At 35.7% G+C, this 21219-nt stretch overlaps 3 protein-coding genes and 1 pseudogene across 3 annotated transcripts; 2 read left to right on the forward strand and 2 right to left on the reverse strand.

The window, feature by feature from the left end:
• Nucleotides 1-7887: 7887 nt before the first annotated feature.
• Nucleotides 7888-9083, reverse strand: LOC122290916 (annotated as a pseudogene).
• A 39-nt stretch (nucleotides 9084-9122) lies between these two features.
• On the forward strand, nucleotides 9123-10146 carry LOC122291209 (18.1 kDa class I heat shock protein-like). The gene has a single exon (XM_043098852.1). It carries the CDS (start codon nucleotides 9232-9234, stop codon nucleotides 9898-9900), a length of 669 nt encoding a protein of 222 aa, XP_042954786.1. The 5' UTR covers nucleotides 9123-9231; the 3' UTR covers nucleotides 9901-10146.
• A 5687-nt stretch (nucleotides 10147-15833) lies between these two features.
• Nucleotides 15834-16843, reverse strand: LOC122291207 (18.2 kDa class I heat shock protein-like). Its single transcript, XM_043098848.1, has one exon. The coding sequence runs from the start codon at nucleotides 16530-16532 to the stop codon at nucleotides 16047-16049; it is 486 nt and encodes a 161-aa protein (XP_042954782.1). The 5' UTR covers nucleotides 16533-16843; the 3' UTR covers nucleotides 15834-16046.
• A 39-nt stretch (nucleotides 16844-16882) lies between these two features.
• On the forward strand, nucleotides 16883-17855 carry LOC122291206 (18.1 kDa class I heat shock protein-like). Its single transcript, XM_043098847.1, has one exon. It carries the CDS (start codon nucleotides 16905-16907, stop codon nucleotides 17610-17612), a length of 708 nt encoding a protein of 235 aa, XP_042954781.1. The 5' UTR covers nucleotides 16883-16904; the 3' UTR covers nucleotides 17613-17855.
• Nucleotides 17856-21219: the final 3364 nt, after the last annotated feature.

Here is a 21219-nt window from a genome sequence, read left to right on the forward strand (position 1 = left end):
CTAACATATTCATAATATCATCCTAACATCAACCATACTTTAAATCATCAAACTAAAGTCACCAAAATCACAAAATAACATTTGGAGTTTTTGGTTTTACACTTAGTCCAAAAACATAAACTTTTCCCTCAACTAGTTTCGATAAATCTCTTGATCTATGACTTATAAATATATGATCTTCAAACCAAACCATCACATGGTTTAAAAAGATGTCATAAAATATATATAAGCTTCTAATTCAAGATCATATGGTTAGAAATTAACCAAAACATAAATTTAGCCAAGAATATCCACACTTTGACTTATTTGAATATCTCTTTGCATAAAATTTCATATCTTTGAAACTAACATCAAATATCTTCAAAATAATAATATAACATGTATATAAGATGTTTAGGATCCTCCAATAAAATTATCAAAGTCATTAGAATAGGTTTAGACCACCAAAGAGTTAAACTTTCTCAAAACAGAACTGTTTTTCCTCTTCCAGTTTCTAAGTTTCTAAATCTAAGAACATCTTTCATCAAAACCTTTAATCATGCAAAAATCCTCAACCAATAGTCACATATACATGTTAACAATACTCCATAAAAATTTCGGACCAATATCTATCCATTAGCTTGGTCAAAAACTCCAAACTATAACATATTCTCCAGTTTATCTCCCAGAATGACCTTTCTATAGTTTACACAATATTTGACTGACCAAATGATCTTCAAATGGGGCAAATAAGATATCCATGTAAACTAGACTCAAAAAGGAACAACTTATATGAAGGAGACTTTATGATAAAACACTTACAACAGCTTCGAAATGGGCATGCAAAAGATCTCCTAAAATCTGTCCGAGAGAGAGTGTTTGATAATCTTTTATTAGAAGGAGTAATTGAAGATAAGTTCATGGGTGCTGGCTGGACACATTTATGGACGAGATAAGGGAGGTGATAAGGCTGGAGTTGAGAGTTAAGTGTGGTTTTCTCCTACCCAAAATATCTATAAAAGATTATCTCATAATATTCTATCCAATAATATCTACAAAAATCAACTTAAGATATTTTTATCTAATAATATCTATAAAAATCAACTCAAAATATTTTTACCCAATAATATTCACGAAAATTACCTCAAGATATTTCTTTTTATCCAATAATATTTACAGTTTTGAACAGACGTTTTGTCCGAAAAAAAGTTATTGCGCCATAAGACTTTAAATAACCCTCCGAGTCTAATGGCACAAACCATAATACATTTTGACACTTCTAACTATCTCCAATAATCAAAAATACACTCCTAATACCATAGTAAATAATAACACTAACTATGTAGTTAGACAAAAACCTATACGATTAATGGATTCGTGAAAACTTATGGGTTTTTCACGAGATTCCTAAAGTTAATAGAAATTTCACAATTGAATTTCTAGCGGGCTGTTACACATAATCCCTATATGTGAACATGTATACTTGGAGAACTATGGGGAAGTGCTGCCGAAATTTTTACTAACGTTCAAAGTAGTAGAGTGACGAGACTTGTGCAATATGGAGAATATAATCTCGAATGGGATAGGACCAACTACCTTGAGAAAGAGTACTTTGAACATTATGTATCATGACATGCATGTGTATTTAACTTTACCTTAATTACTAAAAAATTAGATGTTTTTAGAAATGGATAAAAGTTGGATGCGTCTACGCGATAGACTTGGAAAAGATTACATACCCTATGCGCGTGGAGTAAGGGTCTTCATTGATTTTGCAAAGGCCTCTGCTGATAGTCGTGGTTACATTAAGTGTCCATGTCGAGGTTGTAAAAATTTGTGTGCGATAAGATTGGATGAAGCTGAAAGTCATATATTTGTGAACGGTATGGATTTGGGCTATACTCGATGGGTACTGCATGGTGAGCCGTATGCTGAATCAGCGGATGACTTATTCAGTCAGCGGGAAAATTTGCACAACGTGGATGATGATTATGAGCGAGATGAGATGGAGGAGATGTTGAGTGACATTGGAGCTGGGATGTTTATGGATGAGGTTGATGACAATGGCTCAAGTGGGGGACGGAATGAGTCAGATAATTTTCCAGCAATGTGGGAAGATGCAAAGCGTGAGCTTTATCCAGGTTGTACAAAACATTCTAAAATGTCGTTTATTGTGCGGTTGCTTCACATAAAATCATTGTGTGGAATGTCAACCAAAGCAATTAACATGGTATTAGACTTATTTAACGAAGTGCTTCCCGAAGGATCTGCATTGCCGAAGAACTTTTATGAAGCGAAACAGTTGAGAAAGGGATTAGGATTTGAGTATAAGTCCATACATGCGTGCAAGAATGATTGTGTTTTATTTTGGAATGAGAACGAGGAGAAACAAGCATGTCCTGTATGCGGAGAGTCGAGGTGGAAGGATAAGAAAAGCGTTCCGGTTAAAGTATTGCGATATTTCCCATTGAAACCCCGATTGCAAAGATTATACATGTGTAAGAAAATAGCTCACGATATGAAGTGGCACAAAGAGAAAAGAGTTCAAAATGATGGATTTATGAGGCACCCGGCTGACTCACTTGCGTGGCAATCTTTCGATAATCAGTATCCAGAGTTTGGGATAGAAGCAAGGAACGTGCGTCTCGGACTCACAACTGATGGATTCAACCCTTTTGGAAATATGAGTACAAGTTATAGCACTTGGCCTGTAGTGTTGATTCCGTACAATCTTCCACCATGGAGGTGCATGAAGGCGCCCAACTTTTTGTTAACTTTGCTTATCCCCGGCCCGAGATCACCTGGGAATGACATTGACGTATATTTGCAGCCGTTGATTGAAGAGTTGAAAGAGTTATGGGAAGCAGGCGTCAGAACTTATGATGCATCCACATCAACAACTTTTCAGATGCATGCTGCGGTAATGTGGACGATAAATGACTTTCCGGCATATGGGAATCTTTCCGGCTGGAGTACTAAAGGAAAGTTAGCTTGTCCGACGTGTAATAAAGAAACTACTAGTGAGTGGTTAAAATATTCTCAAAAGTTGTGTTTCATGGGTCATCGACGTTATCTACCAACAAATCATGCATGGAGAACAGAATCCGCTAAGTTTGATGGACGTGTAGAAGATAGAATTGCGCCAAATGAGTTGTCTGGGGAAGAGATCCTGGAACAATTGGTACATGTGGCAGCGAACAATTTTGGCAAAGGTCGGGGAAAGAACAAGAGAAAACGAGGCATAGCAGAATTGAATTGGACAAAGCGTAGTATTTTTTTTGACTTGCCGTATTGGTCGTCCTGCATGTTGCGACATAGTTTGGATGTAATGCATATTGAGAAGAATATTTGTGATAATATACTGGGTACATTAATGAGCATCAATAAAAAGACGAAAGATACGATTAAGACAAGGAAAGATCTTGAGAGAATGGGAATTAAACATAATTTGCATTTACGAGTGGATGGTGAGAGGGTGGTCATGCCGCATGCATGTTTTACAATGACAAGGGAGGAGAGGATGGACTTCTGCAAATGGTTGCAAGGTGTGAAGTTGCCAGATGGTTATGCTTCAAATATCAGTAGATGCGTAAGCCATGATGACTGGAAAATTGGTGGATTGAAAAGTCATGACTGTCACGTATTTTTGCAGAAGTTATTACCGGTGGGAATTCGTGGGAAGCTAACATCTGCTGTACGTGTTGCCATAACTGAACTGTGTATGTTTTTTAAGGATTTGTGTGCTCGGGTAGTGAAGCGAGATATGCTGCAGAAACTGGAAGAAGACATTGCTACTATACTATGTAAATTTGAGCAAATCTTTCCACCGTCATTTTTTGATGTCATGGTCCATTTAGCAATACATTTACCCCGGGAGATCATGTTGGGTGGACCAGTACAGTTCCGTTGGATGTATCCAGTCGAAAGATATTTAGGTCGACTGAAGCGCACTGTTGGGAATAAAGCCAGAGCTGAGGGTTCAATAGCAGAGGCCTATATACACGATGAATGGTTAACATTTTGCTCTTTATATCTTCGTGGTGTTGAGACACGATTTATTCGTCAAGAACGAAATGCTGATCTTGCTGCTCCGCCTTCTCGTGAGCTATCAGTGTTTTCTCAGAATGTACGACCTTTGGGTGCACAAACGGGTTACGATTTACTTGATACAGAGTTGGGTAAAGTTCGGTGGTACGTACTAAATAATTGTCAGGAGATTGATCACTATCTCAGGTATGTCGTTGTACAAGGTTTAAATAATTTTAAAGATTATATACAACTTTAACTATTGTTATGTAAAATAATATGATAACTTATACTATACAGTGAGCACATGGACAAACTTAAGATGGAAGGCGTCGAGGATATAGTGGCAAGACACGAGTCAGAATTTTCTGGATGGTTTGAACAACGTGTATGAACTAAACTCTATACTATATGTTACATGATGAAAGTTTTAACTCTAGCTAATATTTAATAAATGACATTATTTAAATTGTTAGATATTGGAACAACGTGCTCGTGATCCCGGATCAGTCTCTTTTGAATTGTATGCATTGGCCCGTGGTCCATCAAACAGAGCACTTCGATACACTGCATGCACAGTTCGAGGTTATAGATTCCATACTCTGGACCGTGAACGTAATAGAAAAACTCAAAACTGTGGTGTCTTGGTCGAGGGGAGTCATGGAACAGATGATATTGATTATTATGGTGTCGTTCGTGATATTATCGGATTGAAATATCTGGGTGGGTCTATAACATATGTTTTTAAATGTGATTGGTGGGATCTAGGCGGTGGTCGGGATTCGATATATAGGGATAATCATTTTACGAGTGTCAATACTGCATCTAAATGGTACGAAGATGATCCATTCGTACTGGCTTGTCAAGCTACTCAAATCTATTACTTGATTGATCCAATGAAAAGTGCTGATGAAGATAGTGGAGAGATAACTTGGCGAGTTGTACAAAAATTTGTCCCTCGAAATATATATGAAGTAGGAACGAGTGCAGATTACGATAATAGTGGAGATGAAGATGACACTCTAAATGTAGAGGCCTACCAGGAAGATGGAGGAGGGGGTATTAACTTATTTGTTGACCTCGGTGCACTCGAGTTGCTCCCCTTATGTAGAGATGACGTCCCACTCATCCATCTCGACCCGTCTTCATTAAATTATCACTCAATTGAAGAAAGTGAGAAAAGTACAGAAGAAGAGTCAGAAGAAGAAGACGAACAAGAATCCGGGGGGGAAGTGGATAAGGATGACGAACAAGAGCTTGATGATGATGACGAAGATGTTATACAAAGAGATTCTGAAACAAACATGGAAAATACATCCGAAGATGAAGACTAAAAGTACTAAAAAGTTTATTCATATACAGCCATTATAGAATTTTATAATAAATATAAATTTATTCTAATAATATTTTTTTGTTATATATAATCATTTCCAAGTATGCCGCCAAAAAGACAAAGGAGAAATGTGCCTCCTCCACCGAGTCCAAGTCCTGAACCCATTGAGGACTCCCCACCTGAGGAGTCCGTTCCCGAAGATGAAGTTAACATTACAGAGAACGATGCACAATCGACACCTACCGGTAAGGAATGTTTACGTTAATACTATATATAATCAAGATGTTTGTTTCAATAAATAATATATATAACCTTCAAAATTATACTATTATCTATTAGTTGATGAACAATTGGCTCGTCGTGGTCGTGGCTATACACGCGGCATCTCACTTGAGAAAAATCGAAGGCATGGTAAACTGAAAATCACAATTCCTGATAATTCCACTGGAGGAGTGAATGATAGTGCAGCAGCGCTTTCCTCCTATATTGGCACAGTAATTCGAGCTTACGCTCCATTTTATGTGCGCTCCTGGAGAGATGTGCCGAATGAGATTAAGGAACACATTCGAAGTCGTGTGCTGGTGAGTTTACTTATTATATCATTTTTTTCACCTACATTAGTTTATTTTATTTTTAACGTAATTAATTTATAATTAGGATGAATTTGACCTCGACTTTGGTCGTAGCGAGGATTTGAGAACTGTGAATGAGTTAATGGCTACACTATTCCGACGTCACAAGGGACGATGTCACGACCATTTCAAGAAATTTGAGACGTTTGAAGAGGCTGCACAGTCCCCTTTCCAGCAGATGAAATTAGACGACTGGATAAAGTGTTGTGATCTTTTTGCCTCTCCAGAATATCAGGTATTCTAGATTTATTTTCTATAATTATTTACATTTATATTTGTTGTTTATATTATATGTATGTACATATATTACAATTAACGGTGAGAATTATTTTTGTAGCACTTAAGTTCTACAAATGCAAATAATAGATCTGCTCTGACTATTCACCATCGTGCTGGTTCAAGATCATTCCATCGTCTTGCTGAAAAAATGGTAATTAATAAACACAATAATTCATATTTTTTCTTATTATTCTTTTATATAAGTACTAATACTGTCTTTTTCAAATTGCTAATGATGTCGTTTTCTTAGAAACGTGATGATCCTGAAAACTTTTCCCTCATTCATGTCTATGCTGCTGCTCACACTAATGAGCATAGTGAGTGGATGGATCCTGCAGCTGCAATTAATTATGTAAGCGGTATTCCTTTTGTTGAATTATATTATGTAACATGTGATTAAATTATTTTTTATTTGTATTTCTTTTAATATGTTACTTATTGTGTGTTTTGATCTTTCAAACTGCAGGGGAAAATGATGGAGATGCAGTCAGTTTCTGGGGATTCCTCTCCTAGTGATTTGGACATTTTTTCACAGGTGCTTGGGCCCAACTCTAGTATGGCAAGAGGTTTGGGACGATCTTTCAAACATTCCGGTTCATCTTCCTCAACCTCATCGACATCACAAATTAATAATCTTACCAAAGATTTAGAAGCTGCACGACGCGAGAATGAGTATATGAGGTCTAGACAGCAAGAGTTGGAGTCCCTCTTAGAGCGACAGTCTCATTTAGAGACGCGTTTGCAGGACCAACAAAGAGACCAGGAGGAAAGAATCCGTAGTGAGGTCCAACAGCAAGTGCAGCGGGAGATGATGCTGCAAATGGAGCGTGTTATGTCATTGCAACAGAATCGTGCTGGGCGAGGAAAGAAAAAGAAATGAATTTTATTTCTGTATTACGTTTTTAACATCTAATTTGAAAACAGTTTCAAACAATATTGGTTGTGAAATATGTACTGTAATATGAAACAATTGGTTTGTTTATTAAGTGGATGAGTTTAGCATTTCTGATATGTACGTTCGAATGTAAATAAAATACGTTTCAACAGTATTAAACGTTCGAAAATACGTTCGAACGTAACCATACAAAATAGTAACAAAACGTTCGAACGTTTAAAAAAAACGTTCGAATGTAAAAAAAGTTTAACGTTCCAAACATCCGAACGTACATTTTACGTTCGAACACTACTCTCTTAACATTCGAATTAACGTCCGAACGTCATGATACAAACGTTCGGACATTATTTCATTTTCGTTGGAATCGAGATTCGAACGTAACGTTCGCACGTATAAACGTTCGAACGTTTACATTATACGTCCGAACTATAATCAACAAACGTTACCTTTTCTCGTTCGGATGTCAGCTCGTCTTTTTTACGTTCGAACGTGTAATTTTAAGTTCGAACGTTATATTCTGTGACAGATTCTAACCGTCACAGAAAATAATACGTTCGAACGTTACTTCAAACGGCACATCCCCAACCGTCACTAAAAATATTTTTAGTGACGCTTGTACAGTAAACTGTCACCAAATGTAATCCGTGACGCACATTACGTGACAGTGGTGGTGACGGTCTAAAACCGTCACCAAATATATTTCGTGACGTTTTTTCCATTTCTTGTGACAGTTTCATCTGTCACTAAAACCTATTTTTGTTGTAGTGAACAGCCCTGACATCAGGCTTCTTCACTTCTTCTTTAGGAATAGTTACGGTGAGAACTCCATTCTCCATTGCAGCTTTAATCTGATTCATCTTTGCATTCTCTGGCAACCTGAGACTCCTCAAAAACTTGCCACTGCTGCGCTCCAGCCTATATCATGTGTCGTTCTTGTCTTCATTCTCCGAATTCCTCTCTCCGCTTATCTGAAGCACTCTTCCATCTTCAACTTCAATCTTTACTTCCTCTTTCTTGAGTCCTGGGAGATCTGCCTTGAGTAAGTGGGCTTCTGGTGTTTCCTTCCATTCGATTCGGACGTTGGCAAAAGCCGAGGTTTCCCGACAACACGCAGGAGAACGGACAGAAGTTAATAAAGAACGAAGAGCAAAGTCTCCGAAAGAGTCCCAGAGTTTGAGGGTGAAAGGATCGAAAATGTTGCTTCGTCGGCCCCCAATAAAGACTAGAATCGACGACGTATTTGTGCTATTACTCTTATTATTTATGGATTTGGTGTAGGTTTCAATTAGAGGAGAACAGCTTTAGGATATCCACAACTTCAAACGTGAGCACCATTGACTTCATCAAAAGTTAGTGTATTTTTAAATTTTAATAAATATATTTAAAATAAATCTGCATTAAATTTATTAAAAAGATTTTTAGAAAATTTTGAACTATAATATTTGTTGTTCTTCTTTTAAATTTAAAGATCTATTATTCTATCTTCAAATTAATATTTTATTTTAATTTTAATAGGCAATGTTTTATTTTATTTTATTTTAAATTAGTTGGGAATCAATTATTTAAATATTAAATTAAACTATTAATATACATATAATTAGTATAATTACAAAATATGAAGAAAAAAATTAAAAAATATTATTATTAAAAAAATAATATTATATTATTATTTTATTGAATTTAATGGTTAATTTAATATAAAATTATATATATAAAGATTTTAAATTTATAAAAAAATCTATATTTTTTTATTAAATTTTAAAAATAAATTTGATGAGTGTAATCCTTTTGCAGGCTTTCGATCCAAGTTCTTTAATGATACGAAGGCTTCAAGGACAGGCTGGGTATTTTTAAATACTCAGTGGGCGTTCTAGTCCTTTCGAGAACATTATTGGAATGGTGGCTATCACAGTTTGACCAACGAACTTTTTCTGGTCATTCGTGGGAACATAATAATTGAAGTTTGTGGGCCGCACAAACCGTAATGAGTTGAGAAATGCAGATCTTGCTGATGTGTTTCCGCTTTGGAAGGTCCACGAAGATGCTGGAAAGTCTTGCGACAAAATACTAGACCACGGCCAGGGCACATGGAAGTCGTTAATAGAGAACGAGAACACTCGGGAAAATACTCGAAGAATCCTCCTGAAATCTATAAATCCGAGAGCCCATTTTCGTGCTTTTCAAACTTGTCAGAATTCCCGAGTGATTTAATAATCTTTCCCAACTCGTTCTTGGTCGATAGCTCTGCTTTGATACGTAAGTGTCAAAGAAATCAGGTGAAGATGTCGTTGATTCCAAGTATATTTTGTGGCAGACGAAGCAATGCCTTCGATCCATTCTCGCTCGAAATATGGGATTCCTTTAAGGATCTTCCACTCTCATCTTCTTCTCTGTCTCAGTTTGCGAGGGAGAATTCTGCTTTCGTCAATTCTCGCGTGGATTGGAAGGAGACCCCAGAAGCCCACGTGTTCAAGGCGGATCTCCCTGGGCTCAAGAAGGAGGAAGTGAAGGTTGAAGTTGAAGACGACAGAGTGCTTCAGATAAGCGGGGAGAGGAATGTGGAGAAGGAAGACAAGAACGACACCTGGCATAGGGTGGAGCGCAGCAGTGGCAAGTTCTTGAGGAGGTTCAGGCTGCCAGAGAACGCAAAGATGGATGAGATTAAGGCTACGATGGAAAATGGGGTTCTCAGTGTTACCGTTCCTAAAGCGGAGGTGAAGAAACCAGACGTCAAGGCCATTGAAATTTCCGGTTGAAGTGTTCAAGGGTCATCTCGCCGTATTTTGTCACTGACCTTTTTTCGTTTTTTCTTTTCTTCCCTAATAATTATCACTGTAAAATAAAATATTGCAGTGGGAAGTGACAGTACCTGTGTCTTTGTGTATTGGAAACACAGTTTAATTATTCTAAGCTGCTAAGATTTTGTGCACGAGGCATTCGAGAAAATGTCCGCGTAAATGTTGCTCTAAATAGTTTTAAATTTTTAAGTATTTTAAATTTTATGCTTTGTTTTATTCATTTGAAGTTTTGGAAAACTTGGGGAAATAGATAGCTAGGCAATGAAGTTTTATTCACTTCGTCAAGCAATAACGAAACATGGAATCAATGACACCCTCATGATTTGCTTCATTCTTTCGGTGTTCGGTACTGGAGGAAAGTAGATTTTCTAGAAGAAAAGCATTGAACTTGTTTTCGTTGGGATCACTAGCTTGCAGCATTAATACTTGCGAATTCTGGGTAATCTGGGAAGAAAGATTACGAGCGAACATATACGTAGATTTGTCTCCGATCTTGTTTATTAAGTTCTTTAAATACTTTCATTGGAATTCTGGTGTATTTCTCTGATCTTGTTGTAGTTAACGAACGTTTAATCATTTTTGGGAACCTTCTGCAGACCCATATGAGACATACGTATGCCTTACATAAAAAACGTACTGAGACTCGAATCCATAAAAAATCTCCATTACGACATTTTTCTTCAATTTTTTTTTTTTTTTTTTTCTTTTTCGAGTCTTGCTTTCATGAAGTAGGTAATCGAGGAACGGAAAGTAGAATTTAATACTGAAAATACAATTGACATAGAAAGATCACAGTAAAATTATATGAATTTTATTAAGAAAATATGTTGTTATTTTTTAATAACCATTTATTAGTATCGTCTTTTTAATATCATTACCGTCGCTTTTGCTTCAAGTGTCATCAAGCTTTTTTTTTCAGTTTTTGTCTCTCTTGACTTTTGGAGTCGGCTTTGATTCTTGTTGAATTCAAGTGTGTAACCGTGCCTTTGATTTCTTACCAGCTTTTACGTTTATGGTCTAAGCTACTGCAAGCGGTTCTTACTTTTTTTTTTTTTTTTTTTAAGACATCGGGTTGTCTTAGGCCCTCTTCCACTAGTATTTAATATTATATTATTTATTTATTTATTTATTTTTTATTATAATTTAATATTTTATTATTATTTACAGATTACGTGAGATTACTTTATTATGTAAACGTAGTTTTAATTGCTCAGGTTGTAAAATATTTTTTAAAAAAGGACACTATTCATTATATCCATTATTATCCATTGTCGTTTATGTCGAGGGTCCGCTAGGCCGTTGTGTTTTCTTTGTGTACGAAATAGAGAGAAATCGATAGAAGAAAAAAGGGGTGTACGTTTTGAGAGCTTTTGTTCTTTTAGTGGAGCTAGGGGCTCAACTTATTGTGTAGAATTGGTTCGAAGTATAAAACGATTAGGTGAGTTGTATTTTGAAGAGGACAAGTCAAGGAGAAATTTGTAGCATCAGTTAATTTTAAATTTTGAAAAAATTTAATTATAAGTATAACTGCACGTTAATATTTATATTAATTTAATATAATTAGTTAAAAAGTAAATTTAATTAAAAATAACGTTAATTTAAATTTTAAATATGAAGGAATCAATATTGATATGTAGATTAGTATACGATCGTAATAAAATTTTAAAACTTTATATACTGTAGAGAGTTTGAATATCTTTAAAAGGGATAAAATTTTCATGTCTCAGTTCAAACTGATTTTGTTTAAATGTTAATTTCATTATAATTTTTATTATATTATTATGCATTTTACTAACAAATCTAAGAAGATTCAAATGTTGTCTACGATTGAAAAATATATGAAAAGCTTTAGAGATCTCAATAAGTCATTCTGTTTTAAGAGAGTCTATTTCAATAGATAGAAGCTCATGATAACTGTAAATTTAATTTATGCAAATTGTGTCTTGCACAAAAGTCGTAATTCAATAAATATATTAAGTTTGTTTTGCACAAGACACAATTTTCAAATGGAGAGCAAACGGGGCTTTCGAAGCCGAAAGAATGACTTATTGAAACGGGGCTTTCCAAGCCAAGTGTGTATTCCCAAAAATTCATTTGAAGCTGCAAAGAAAAACTTTCAAAAAATTTAGCAGACCTCTCAAAAAGGGGCTTTCCAAGCTAAAAGAAAAATAATCAAGGACCCCCTTTATAAAATTAAGTTTGTTTTGTTTGTAGCAGAAGTGAACATTTTGCTTGAATTTGCAAGTTTTGGAAGTGAGAAGATAATTCTCAAATTAACGTCATTGAAGAACCATGTGTAGCATTGATTTGTTGGAAGGTGGGGGATAGATTTTGGTGCCAATATGCATGTCTTCTATGAAAAAGTTTGATTAAAAAATTATTCTCCCTTTGAAGAAGAGACAACAATTAGGTTTGGAGAGATATTTTTAGGTATATTGAAATTTTAAAACTTTTAGAGAGCAAACGGAGATTATAAGTTTTTGTGAGACATTTTTTATATTTATAGAATTATGAATAAAGTCTAAAGGTTGTTTTTGAATTTCAAAAATTTTTGGGCCCTCCTAAGAACAACATGGGTTCAAATGGGTCAAAGGTTATCACCTAGAATATAATTATGCATTTAATCATCGAGAGATGTTTAGAGGTGAAATTATTTGGTTGATCCTTCTTTTGTGACTAGATTAGCTCTTTGTCAAATTATCAGAAGAGATGTATGCTTCCTATTTCATATTATTTTTATTAGATTCAATATTGTAGAGTATGGATTGTCGAATAGCCTTTTAGAAATTAAAGTCTAATGTTTAAACATTTAACATCTGGTATCAGAGCCTATGGTTACAAATGATCTAGCTCTCGATGCATGAATCTTGATTAAGAATATAATTTCTGGATTGATTAGATTGAGTATCTCTTTTAACACTGACTAATTGAGGTATTCTCAGATATTTAATTTCCAAAAATTACTTAAACATAAAATATTTTTCAGTTTCAAATTTTAAAATTTTTCATCTATTCATTAACTAATCATTACAACTTTTCCAAATTTTCAAAAAAAAGCACAACAAATAATACAATAGTTTTTTCAAATTTTCAAATAAAAATTATATTCAAACAATTTTTTAATCTTACAATATTTTTATTTAACTTTTTTCTCTCTACATTTTTAAAATCAATAAAGTATCTTAACTCAAATTATTTTATTATTATTTATAAATTATTTCATTACCATTTATAGATATTTTGAGAAATTTTAAGTATCGAAACGAACCCGTACGTGTTAATGCAATTTAAATGAAAAAAACAAAACTTTATACTAAAAAAGGCATGAGGAACAAAGGAGTGGTTCTTTCTTTCAAAATGTTGATTCCAAAATCCAAACCATTCATTTTTAATGTTGACTGAAGCATTGGATATGAACTGATTTAGTGGGATTCAAATCAGATGAAGTTTTGATTGACAGCGAGAATATTGCTGTGTTGGTGCAATACTTTGAACTTATGTATTTTTCTGCAAAACTTCATTGTATTTTAAACTTATCATGAGGGACACTAGTATTAAGACCTTATTTATATGAATTTGTTGTAAAGGGAAAGAGAGTCGTTCCTGGCCATGGTTAAGATTCGAGTCTTGGTCAGTATCGTTAGGAGTCCACGATGGCAGTTCGTCAGAGCAGCAATACAGAGCTTGTACATACGTCCATAGGCAAATAGAAAATAAATGCAGCAAATCTAAATAGAGAGGGAGGCACACAATTACGTGGTTTGGCACTAGACTTACATCAACAAGTTGTTTGAAAGGCGAATCCACTCTAATGAGAGTATTTTACAGTCTCTCATGATCTCTCACAACTCATTGTATAAATGGGGGTCGGTGAACCCTTTCGTCTATAAAAGAATAAAGCTGGAGTTTTTTGTTTGAAAGTTAAAAAATGTCTCTCATGAAGTTTCCCACAAGGAGTCTTCTCTTTCAGCCGATCTGATCCATTTTATTGGCCTTTGTCAATAATTAGTGAAAAAGTCAACTTTACTAAGTGTATAACCATTTTCTCTATTTTCTCTCTATTTTTCGTCACCCCCTCTTTCTCCCTGACACTTACTTTTCTTTATCCCCTCTTTATCTCTTCTTGACTTTTTGATGATGGCTCTTTAGTGAGTTGGCTCTTTTTATCCCTTTCAGACCCAAACTCCAAAACGAGGATAAATGCTTCGAAATGAATTAGCAAAAGTGATAGGTAGTTAGAGCATATCATAACACAACTGGTGCTTGTTCATGAGAATTTTGTACATGTTTTGGAGAGTAAACTCATACTACCAATAATTGTTAGAATGTATTTGCCCATGAGAATTTTGTTTTCCATCTATTTTATTGCTTGTCTTTGTTCATGTGAGCCTAAAAGGCAATTTTTTTTTTTTTTTTAAAGGGAGCTGATGGGTAACTGGACGATATCTAAAACCACATTATTGGTGCCTCCTCGCCAGGATGAGTCAAAGGACCACATAGATGTGGCTGCAGCACGGGGTTGAAACCCAATAGCAGGGTAGCGACAACAATGAAGAAAAAAAAGTGGGGGGGGGGGGGGGGAGAGGTGGTTCGACGTAGTTGGAAGGAGGCTAGGATCCTTCTCGTCGGTGCCTCAATGTCGAAATTCATTGGAAACGACACCTGGTTGTGCCAGCACAGTGGCTGCAAAGCCAGGTGGGCGGCAGTGCTAATGGGGTTTGGGTTTGGGCCTGACCTCGAACTAGTTATTACATCGATCTCAAACTTTCAACCCTAGGAATAAAGATAGTGAAATCTTCTTGTTTCTGTAATAATTTCTGGATTCATTATAAGTTTAGAATGGTCTATTCTGAAAGTAATATTAATCAAAAAAATGAAATATGATGTGCTGTAGCATGTTTGTTAGAATGTGACAAATTTATTTTTCTAATTTGTCACACAAGAAGTTGAAAACTTGGAAAAGGAAAAAAAATGAGGGTCACCTGTATGAATGGTGTCAGTAATAGTTTTGAAAGATGTATGAAAATTTAGTGTCCTTCACATAAGACTTGATTTGAAAGGAAGAGTAAGCGTTTTGTCTGTGTAAGTCTCGAATGAAATTTTATTAACGTTTGTTTATACTTATTTTGGTGGTGTTAAACTCGAGTACAAGTGTTTATATTTCAATTTGTTTCAAACTATTATTTATGTTGGTTCCATTTATAACCCGCCCATTAAGATTTTATTTGTCACGCATTCATAATGCTTTTATAAAAACTATTTCGCATTCATGAGAGACATGTACTGGAAGTAAAGGAAATATGATTTATAAAAAACGTTTACAACTTGTGGCATAGAAAATATTTGAAACGTGATTAAAGAAAAACTTCCATGACACGTGACATAAAAGTTTGGGTAAGTCTCCAAACAAAGTTGCACAATTTGAGAGGATAATTACACTGAAAGACTTGGAGAAGGTGTACACTCATTGAATGAGAAATGTATATATGTGGACGATAACTACACTTGGAATGCATAGACCCTAAACGAAAAAGTAAATAGAAATGATAATTACACTGAAAGATATTAAGAAGGTGTAGATCGCAATGAAGAGGAATTTATGAGAATGATGGCTAGCCTTAAAGGGGTACTACTAATGTACACCATGATGGTATAAATAAAAGAAAATTTCTATTCATCATCGTTATACTACAAATCATGCTTTTTTAATTTTTAATTATTTTTCATTTATTTAACAGCATTCTCATCATTCAGATCTTCCTACTTTTGATTTTTCAACCATATAACACTTTCTCTTACATCCAACAAAATGTTTTTCTACGATCTTGCATGTAGACGGTAGAGAAAAATGGAACATTTTCGTAACGTATATGCGATTGAAGAGGCTAAAATTCAGCTATAGAAGAAATCATTGAAAAATAATCGAAAGATTCAAACGAGTATACAAACGTAAACTTGCATGATCAACTTGTCCACACGTATCAAATAAAAACCAAATACTTTCACACTCGACGAAAAAAAAGAAGAAGCAAAAACACGAAACTGCAAACCAACAGAATAAGCAAAAAGACTCCATTCTCCATCGAAGATGCAGAGGATTGTAATTAGCCAGAAATCTCAACACCCCTGACATCAGGCTTCTTCACTTCTTCTTTAGGTATCGTTACGGTGAGAACTCCATTCTCCATTGCAGCTTTGATCTGATTCATCTTTGCATTCTCCGGAAGCCTCAGACTCCTTAAAAACTTGCCACTGCTGCGCTCCAGCCTATGCCATGTGTCATTCTTGTCTTCATTCACTGAATTCCTCTCTCCGCTTATCTGAAGCACTCTTCCATCTTCAACTTCAACCTTCACTTCCTCTTTCTTCAGCCCCGGAAGATCCGCCTTGACTAAGTGGGCTTCTGGTGTCTCCTTCCAGTCGATTCGGATGTTGGTAAAAGTCGAGGTTTCGCGACCACACTGGGGGAAATGGGCAGAAGTTGCTGAAGAACGAAGAGCAAATTCTCCTAAAGGGTCCCAGAGTTGGAGGGTAAAAGGATGGAAAATGTTGCTTCTTCGGCCCCCAAAAAAGACTCGAATCGACGACATATTAGTGATATTACTCTTTTCTTTATGGATTTGCTGTAGGTTTCAATTAGAGCAGAACAGCTTTAGGATTCCCACAACTTCAAACGCTTTCCAAGTTCTTCAATGATACAAAAGCTTCGACGACAGGTTGGGTATTTATAAATACTCGGTGGGCGTTCTAGTACTTTCGAGAACATTATTAGTGGATTCCGCAGTTTGACCAACGAACTTTTTCTTGGCATTCGTGGGAACATCATCGGCTGACCCTGTAGGCTCATAAACTGAAGTTTGTGGCCCCGACAAATGTAATGCAAACATTCTTTTTAATAAAACATTAGATCTTGCTGATGTGTTTTTTCCTCATTGGAAGGTCCACGAAGATGCTGGAAAGTCATGCGACGAAATACTGGACCACGGCCGGAGCACGTAGAAGTCGTTAATAGAGAACGAGAACACTCGGGAAACTACTCGAAGAATCCTCCTGAAATCTATAAATGCGAGAGCCCATTTTCATGCTTCTCAGACTTGTCAGAATTCTCAAGTGATTTAATAATCTTTTCCAACTCGATTTTGGTCAGTAGCTCTGCTTCGATACATAAGTGTCAAAGAAAACAGGTGAAGATGTCGTTGATTCCAAGTTTATTTTGTGGCAGACAAAGCAATGCATTCGATCCATTCTCGCTCGAAATATGGGGTCCCTTTAAGGATTTTCCACTCTCATCTTCTTCTCTATCGGGATCTCAGTTTGCAAGGGAGAATTCTGCTTTCGTCAATTCTCGCGTGGATTGGAAGGAGACCCCAGATGCCCACGTGTTCAAGGCGGATCTCCCCGGGCTCAAGAAGGAGGAAGTGAAGGTTGAAGTTGAAGACGACAGAGTGCTTCAGATAAGCGGGGAGAGGAATGTGGAGAAGGAAGACAAGAACGACACCTGGCATAGGGTGGAGCGCAGCAGTGGCAAGTTCTTGAGGAGGTTCAGGCTGCCAGAGAACGCAAAGATGGATGAGATTAAGGCTACGATGGAAAATGGAGTTCTCACTGTTACTGTTCCCAAAGTGGAGATGAAGAAACCTGACGTTAAGGCGATTGAAATTTCCGGTTGAAGTTTTTAAGGGTCATCTCCCGCATTGTGTTATTGAGCGTTTTTTAGTTTTGTTTTTCCCTAATAATTATGGCTTGTAAAATAAAATATAGAGGCGGGAAGTGATTGTACGCGTGCCTTTGTGTATTGGTAACCCTGTTTAATCATTCTAAGCTGGCAATATTTTGTGTACGGAGCGTTCGTGCAAATGTCTGTGTAATTGTTGCTCTTAATGATTTTTAATGTTCAAGTTTTTTATGGAAAACTCCATCTTCAATCGATTTGGAGGATTGATGCCCACCAATCTATCTCATGTGTACTGTTTATTTAAATGGTGCGTTCTAATTTGAGTGGGAACGAGATTTAAACGGATGGGATAAACCATGGGGAGGCTAGGGGAAATCGAAACGTCCCGTTTCATTTGATGGGGGCATTTCTCTCTCTCTCTCTCTATGTGAGAGCAGTAGTTTCATTAAATTTAAATTGATTAATTTTGTGGCGTGGATATATGTTGATTTTGTAGATTTCAAAAGTTAAGTTTTGAATTTAGTTTTCGAATTTAGGTTTTTTTGATTTGGTATGTATTTATTTTAGGTTTTGAAGTAGCTTGAAGTTTTATATTTTCAATTCTACAAGTTCAACATCAAAAACGATGGGGCAATGCATCCTTCGGATTAGTTCCATCTCTCTGATTGAAGACTGTATTATAACTCAAAAGTCGAATTTTCTTCTTCTTCGTTGAGCCGTGCCTGACCAGACATTGAGCTAAAAAAATGGACAAAAAACCAGCAAATTTGTCTATTTTGTTTCACTTTTATTATGGCCAAAACAAAACCAGATTGTATATTTATAAAGACAGTGGAACTACCACATTCAAAATAATAAATTAACGTACCAAAAATCCATTAATTTAGGACCAGACATAGCGGCCAAAATGGCAAATAGTGCAGCAGATTACTTTTGTTGTTGTTGTTGTTTAGAAGCTGTATTTTCATGAATCATGACATCCTTTGATGATGGAAAGTACCCCAAACTTCTTATTTTATCTATCTTCAAAGCCATAGCGTATCCCATCCATCTACATCTTCTCAATTATCTTTCATTTTGTAGATTTACTTTTTACAAAAATGCTCACAAGGAGTTGGGATTTGTAAAAAGTTAAATGCTTATTTTTTTTGTTTTTATTCCTCAGCCAAGTCAGAACTTCACCACTGCCAATCTGGTCCTTTAATGCCCTTTTCACTGCTTAATATTCTAAGAGTAGAATATCTTCTGGGTTGGGTTAGGTAAAGAAGAGATGAAGAACATGTATTCATACCAACTCCATCCCTTTTGGCCTTCAGGCTGTAACAATCAGGAAACAACAACAGAATACATTAAGAGCATATCATCTTGAATTCGTTGAGAGCTGAAAAGTTATTACCAGAAATTTTAAGTACTCGTGTTACTAATCTTAAACAGCTATGTATTAGCAACCTTCACAGAGTAAACATAATTACCACATACTGATGAAGTTACAATGTCTGTCAATTTGGCAATTTACATAAAACCAGCTTTTCAATATAAAATGGCATTCCCCTATCACAATTACAAGGCTGACATAGATGAGATAACTGCACCGCCAAACCCTTCTCTTATTGTCTTCCCATTTTTCTTCACATAATCGTAACTAATCAAATAGAGTGAAATGAAATATAAAAACTTTACACAGAGAGACACAGAAGGCATAAAATTTAACACACCATCATCTGATTCTACATTTTTTACCTTTAATCCAATTGCATAAGAGAAATTACTTACAATAAAAAATCTGCCAGACACCTCCTTTCAACAGAGACAATCTCTCAACCAAAATCATCACACGCAGTGAGCCTCACACACTCAAATAACTCCATTAAACACAATCCAACATCAATTGAAATCCCAATCCCAGCCAAACACAGCCAAAGCAACAGCCATATAGTTCTCCTCGATCCCCCCATAGAGACGCAACGTATCAAAGATTAGCACCCAAATATATTTATATATATATCAATATAAATTAAATATAAAAAGCAACATCATTTTCTAATACAGATCAAAAAATTTCTATACCTGGCCTTTGACTTTGAGAGTAATGTACTGCAAGCTCCATTTTAACCCTGTTGATCTCTAAAGTGCATCAGAAATTGGGTGAGGTTATTTGCTTGGTAGCACCTTCGAATTCCTTTATGTGATTTTGAGCATTGCTCTCAATAAATCATGATCCAGTCATTAACGTGCATGCATATACATGTAGTCCAGTGGACAGAATCATGTCCTGTATTTTAAAATATAAATATCTAACAGCTATAGATACCACTAAGCTATCAGTCCAGGGCACATGTTTTAGTCATACAGATGATATGCAGAACAACCTACACGCTATCTTTCAAGGTTTTCCTGCATGGGAACTAAAGGAAACAAGTAAATCCCAAGATGTAATGGCTTGCTTGTGTATTTTGATTATTAAGGTGCATCATAAATAAAAAGCGGTATGGATCATGAATAAATATTTTAATTCCTTGTGATAGGATGTCATCGTCAGTTTCTTTATCTTCTCTTATTAATCATATTTCAATGAATAGCCTAATGTGCATAAGTGGAAAGCCTGCTTCACTTAGAATATCGAATACGTCAAGAAATCAAGGGCAATAATTCTTTGGGTGTCGAAAGCACAATATGAAAGTAGAAACAAATTGAATTACATTGATGTGCATCTAAATTTTGATATTTTACTTGCTTGTCATTTGTTTGTTTATAATGAAAGGTCAAAGGTTACCACAGTGCAACTATTTCAATGTCTCTTGATTGTTGGGTTGTGGGGTTTTCTTTAATAGTTAATTTTATGGATTTTTGTATGTATTTTCAGGTGTATGGATGTTTTGGGAGAGTTATTAGTTATTTTGTTGTTGCTCTTGTTTCCACGGTATTCCTCCGTCACAAGTGAGGGTGATTTTTAATAAAATTGGGGAGAGACTACTCTTGGACATGTAGTCGCCAACTCTATTAAAAAAAGAAAAAAAAAACTATTTCAAATAGACAGAGAGCAGTGAGGTCAATGAAAAAGAACTTATGAAAATAGAAATTGAGTTGTCAAGAAAGGAGGAAGAGTTCCGAAAAAGAGATGAAAAGATTGTAAAGAGAGAGTTGGGAGTCCACAACGACCAACTCAATATTCAAGGGCAATAAGCAGACAGCCAGCATCAACGCACACTTCTTCGTGTATATTGAGTGATTCCTATATTAATTTCATTATACTTGATACAATCATAGTGAATACCCACTAAATGTTGTCGTGTATTTTGTTGACATAGTCGTGTACTTTGGTTTAATGGATGCAGTCGTGTGTTTCGTTCTAATGTATTGGACGTATATCAAGGCATGTTAGTAGTGCTCTTGGGGCCCAATTATATGACAATGTGTCTGGATAGAAATTCTGGACAACCCGATCATTTGAATTGACTTTCGTGTGTGTGTGTGTGTTGGGGGGGGGGGGGGGGGGTGGTGTTGTGGGTGGTTTGGTGGTAGGAATGCACTCCAAAATTCCTAATGCAGCAGACAATAGCATAATTACCATGCATGTTTGTTTCTGCTAATTTGTTAAATAA

This window comes from Carya illinoinensis, chromosome 13 (genome assembly GCF_018687715.1).
Source record: "Carya illinoinensis cultivar Pawnee chromosome 13, C.illinoinensisPawnee_v1, whole genome shotgun sequence".
In the NCBI taxonomy this organism is placed as follows: Eukaryota; Viridiplantae; Streptophyta; class Magnoliopsida; order Fagales; family Juglandaceae; genus Carya; species Carya illinoinensis.

Coding starts and splice junctions, on each gene's coding strand:
- LOC122291209 (XM_043098852.1), top strand. CDS start 9,232: ATGGAAGTCGTTAATAGAGAACGAGAACACTCGGGAAAATACTCGAAG.
- LOC122291207 (XM_043098848.1), bottom strand. CDS start 16,532: ATGTCGTCGATTCGAGTCTTTTTTGGGGGCCGAAGAAGCAACATTTTC.
- LOC122291206 (XM_043098847.1), top strand. CDS start 16,905: ATGCGACGAAATACTGGACCACGGCCGGAGCACGTAGAAGTCGTTAAT.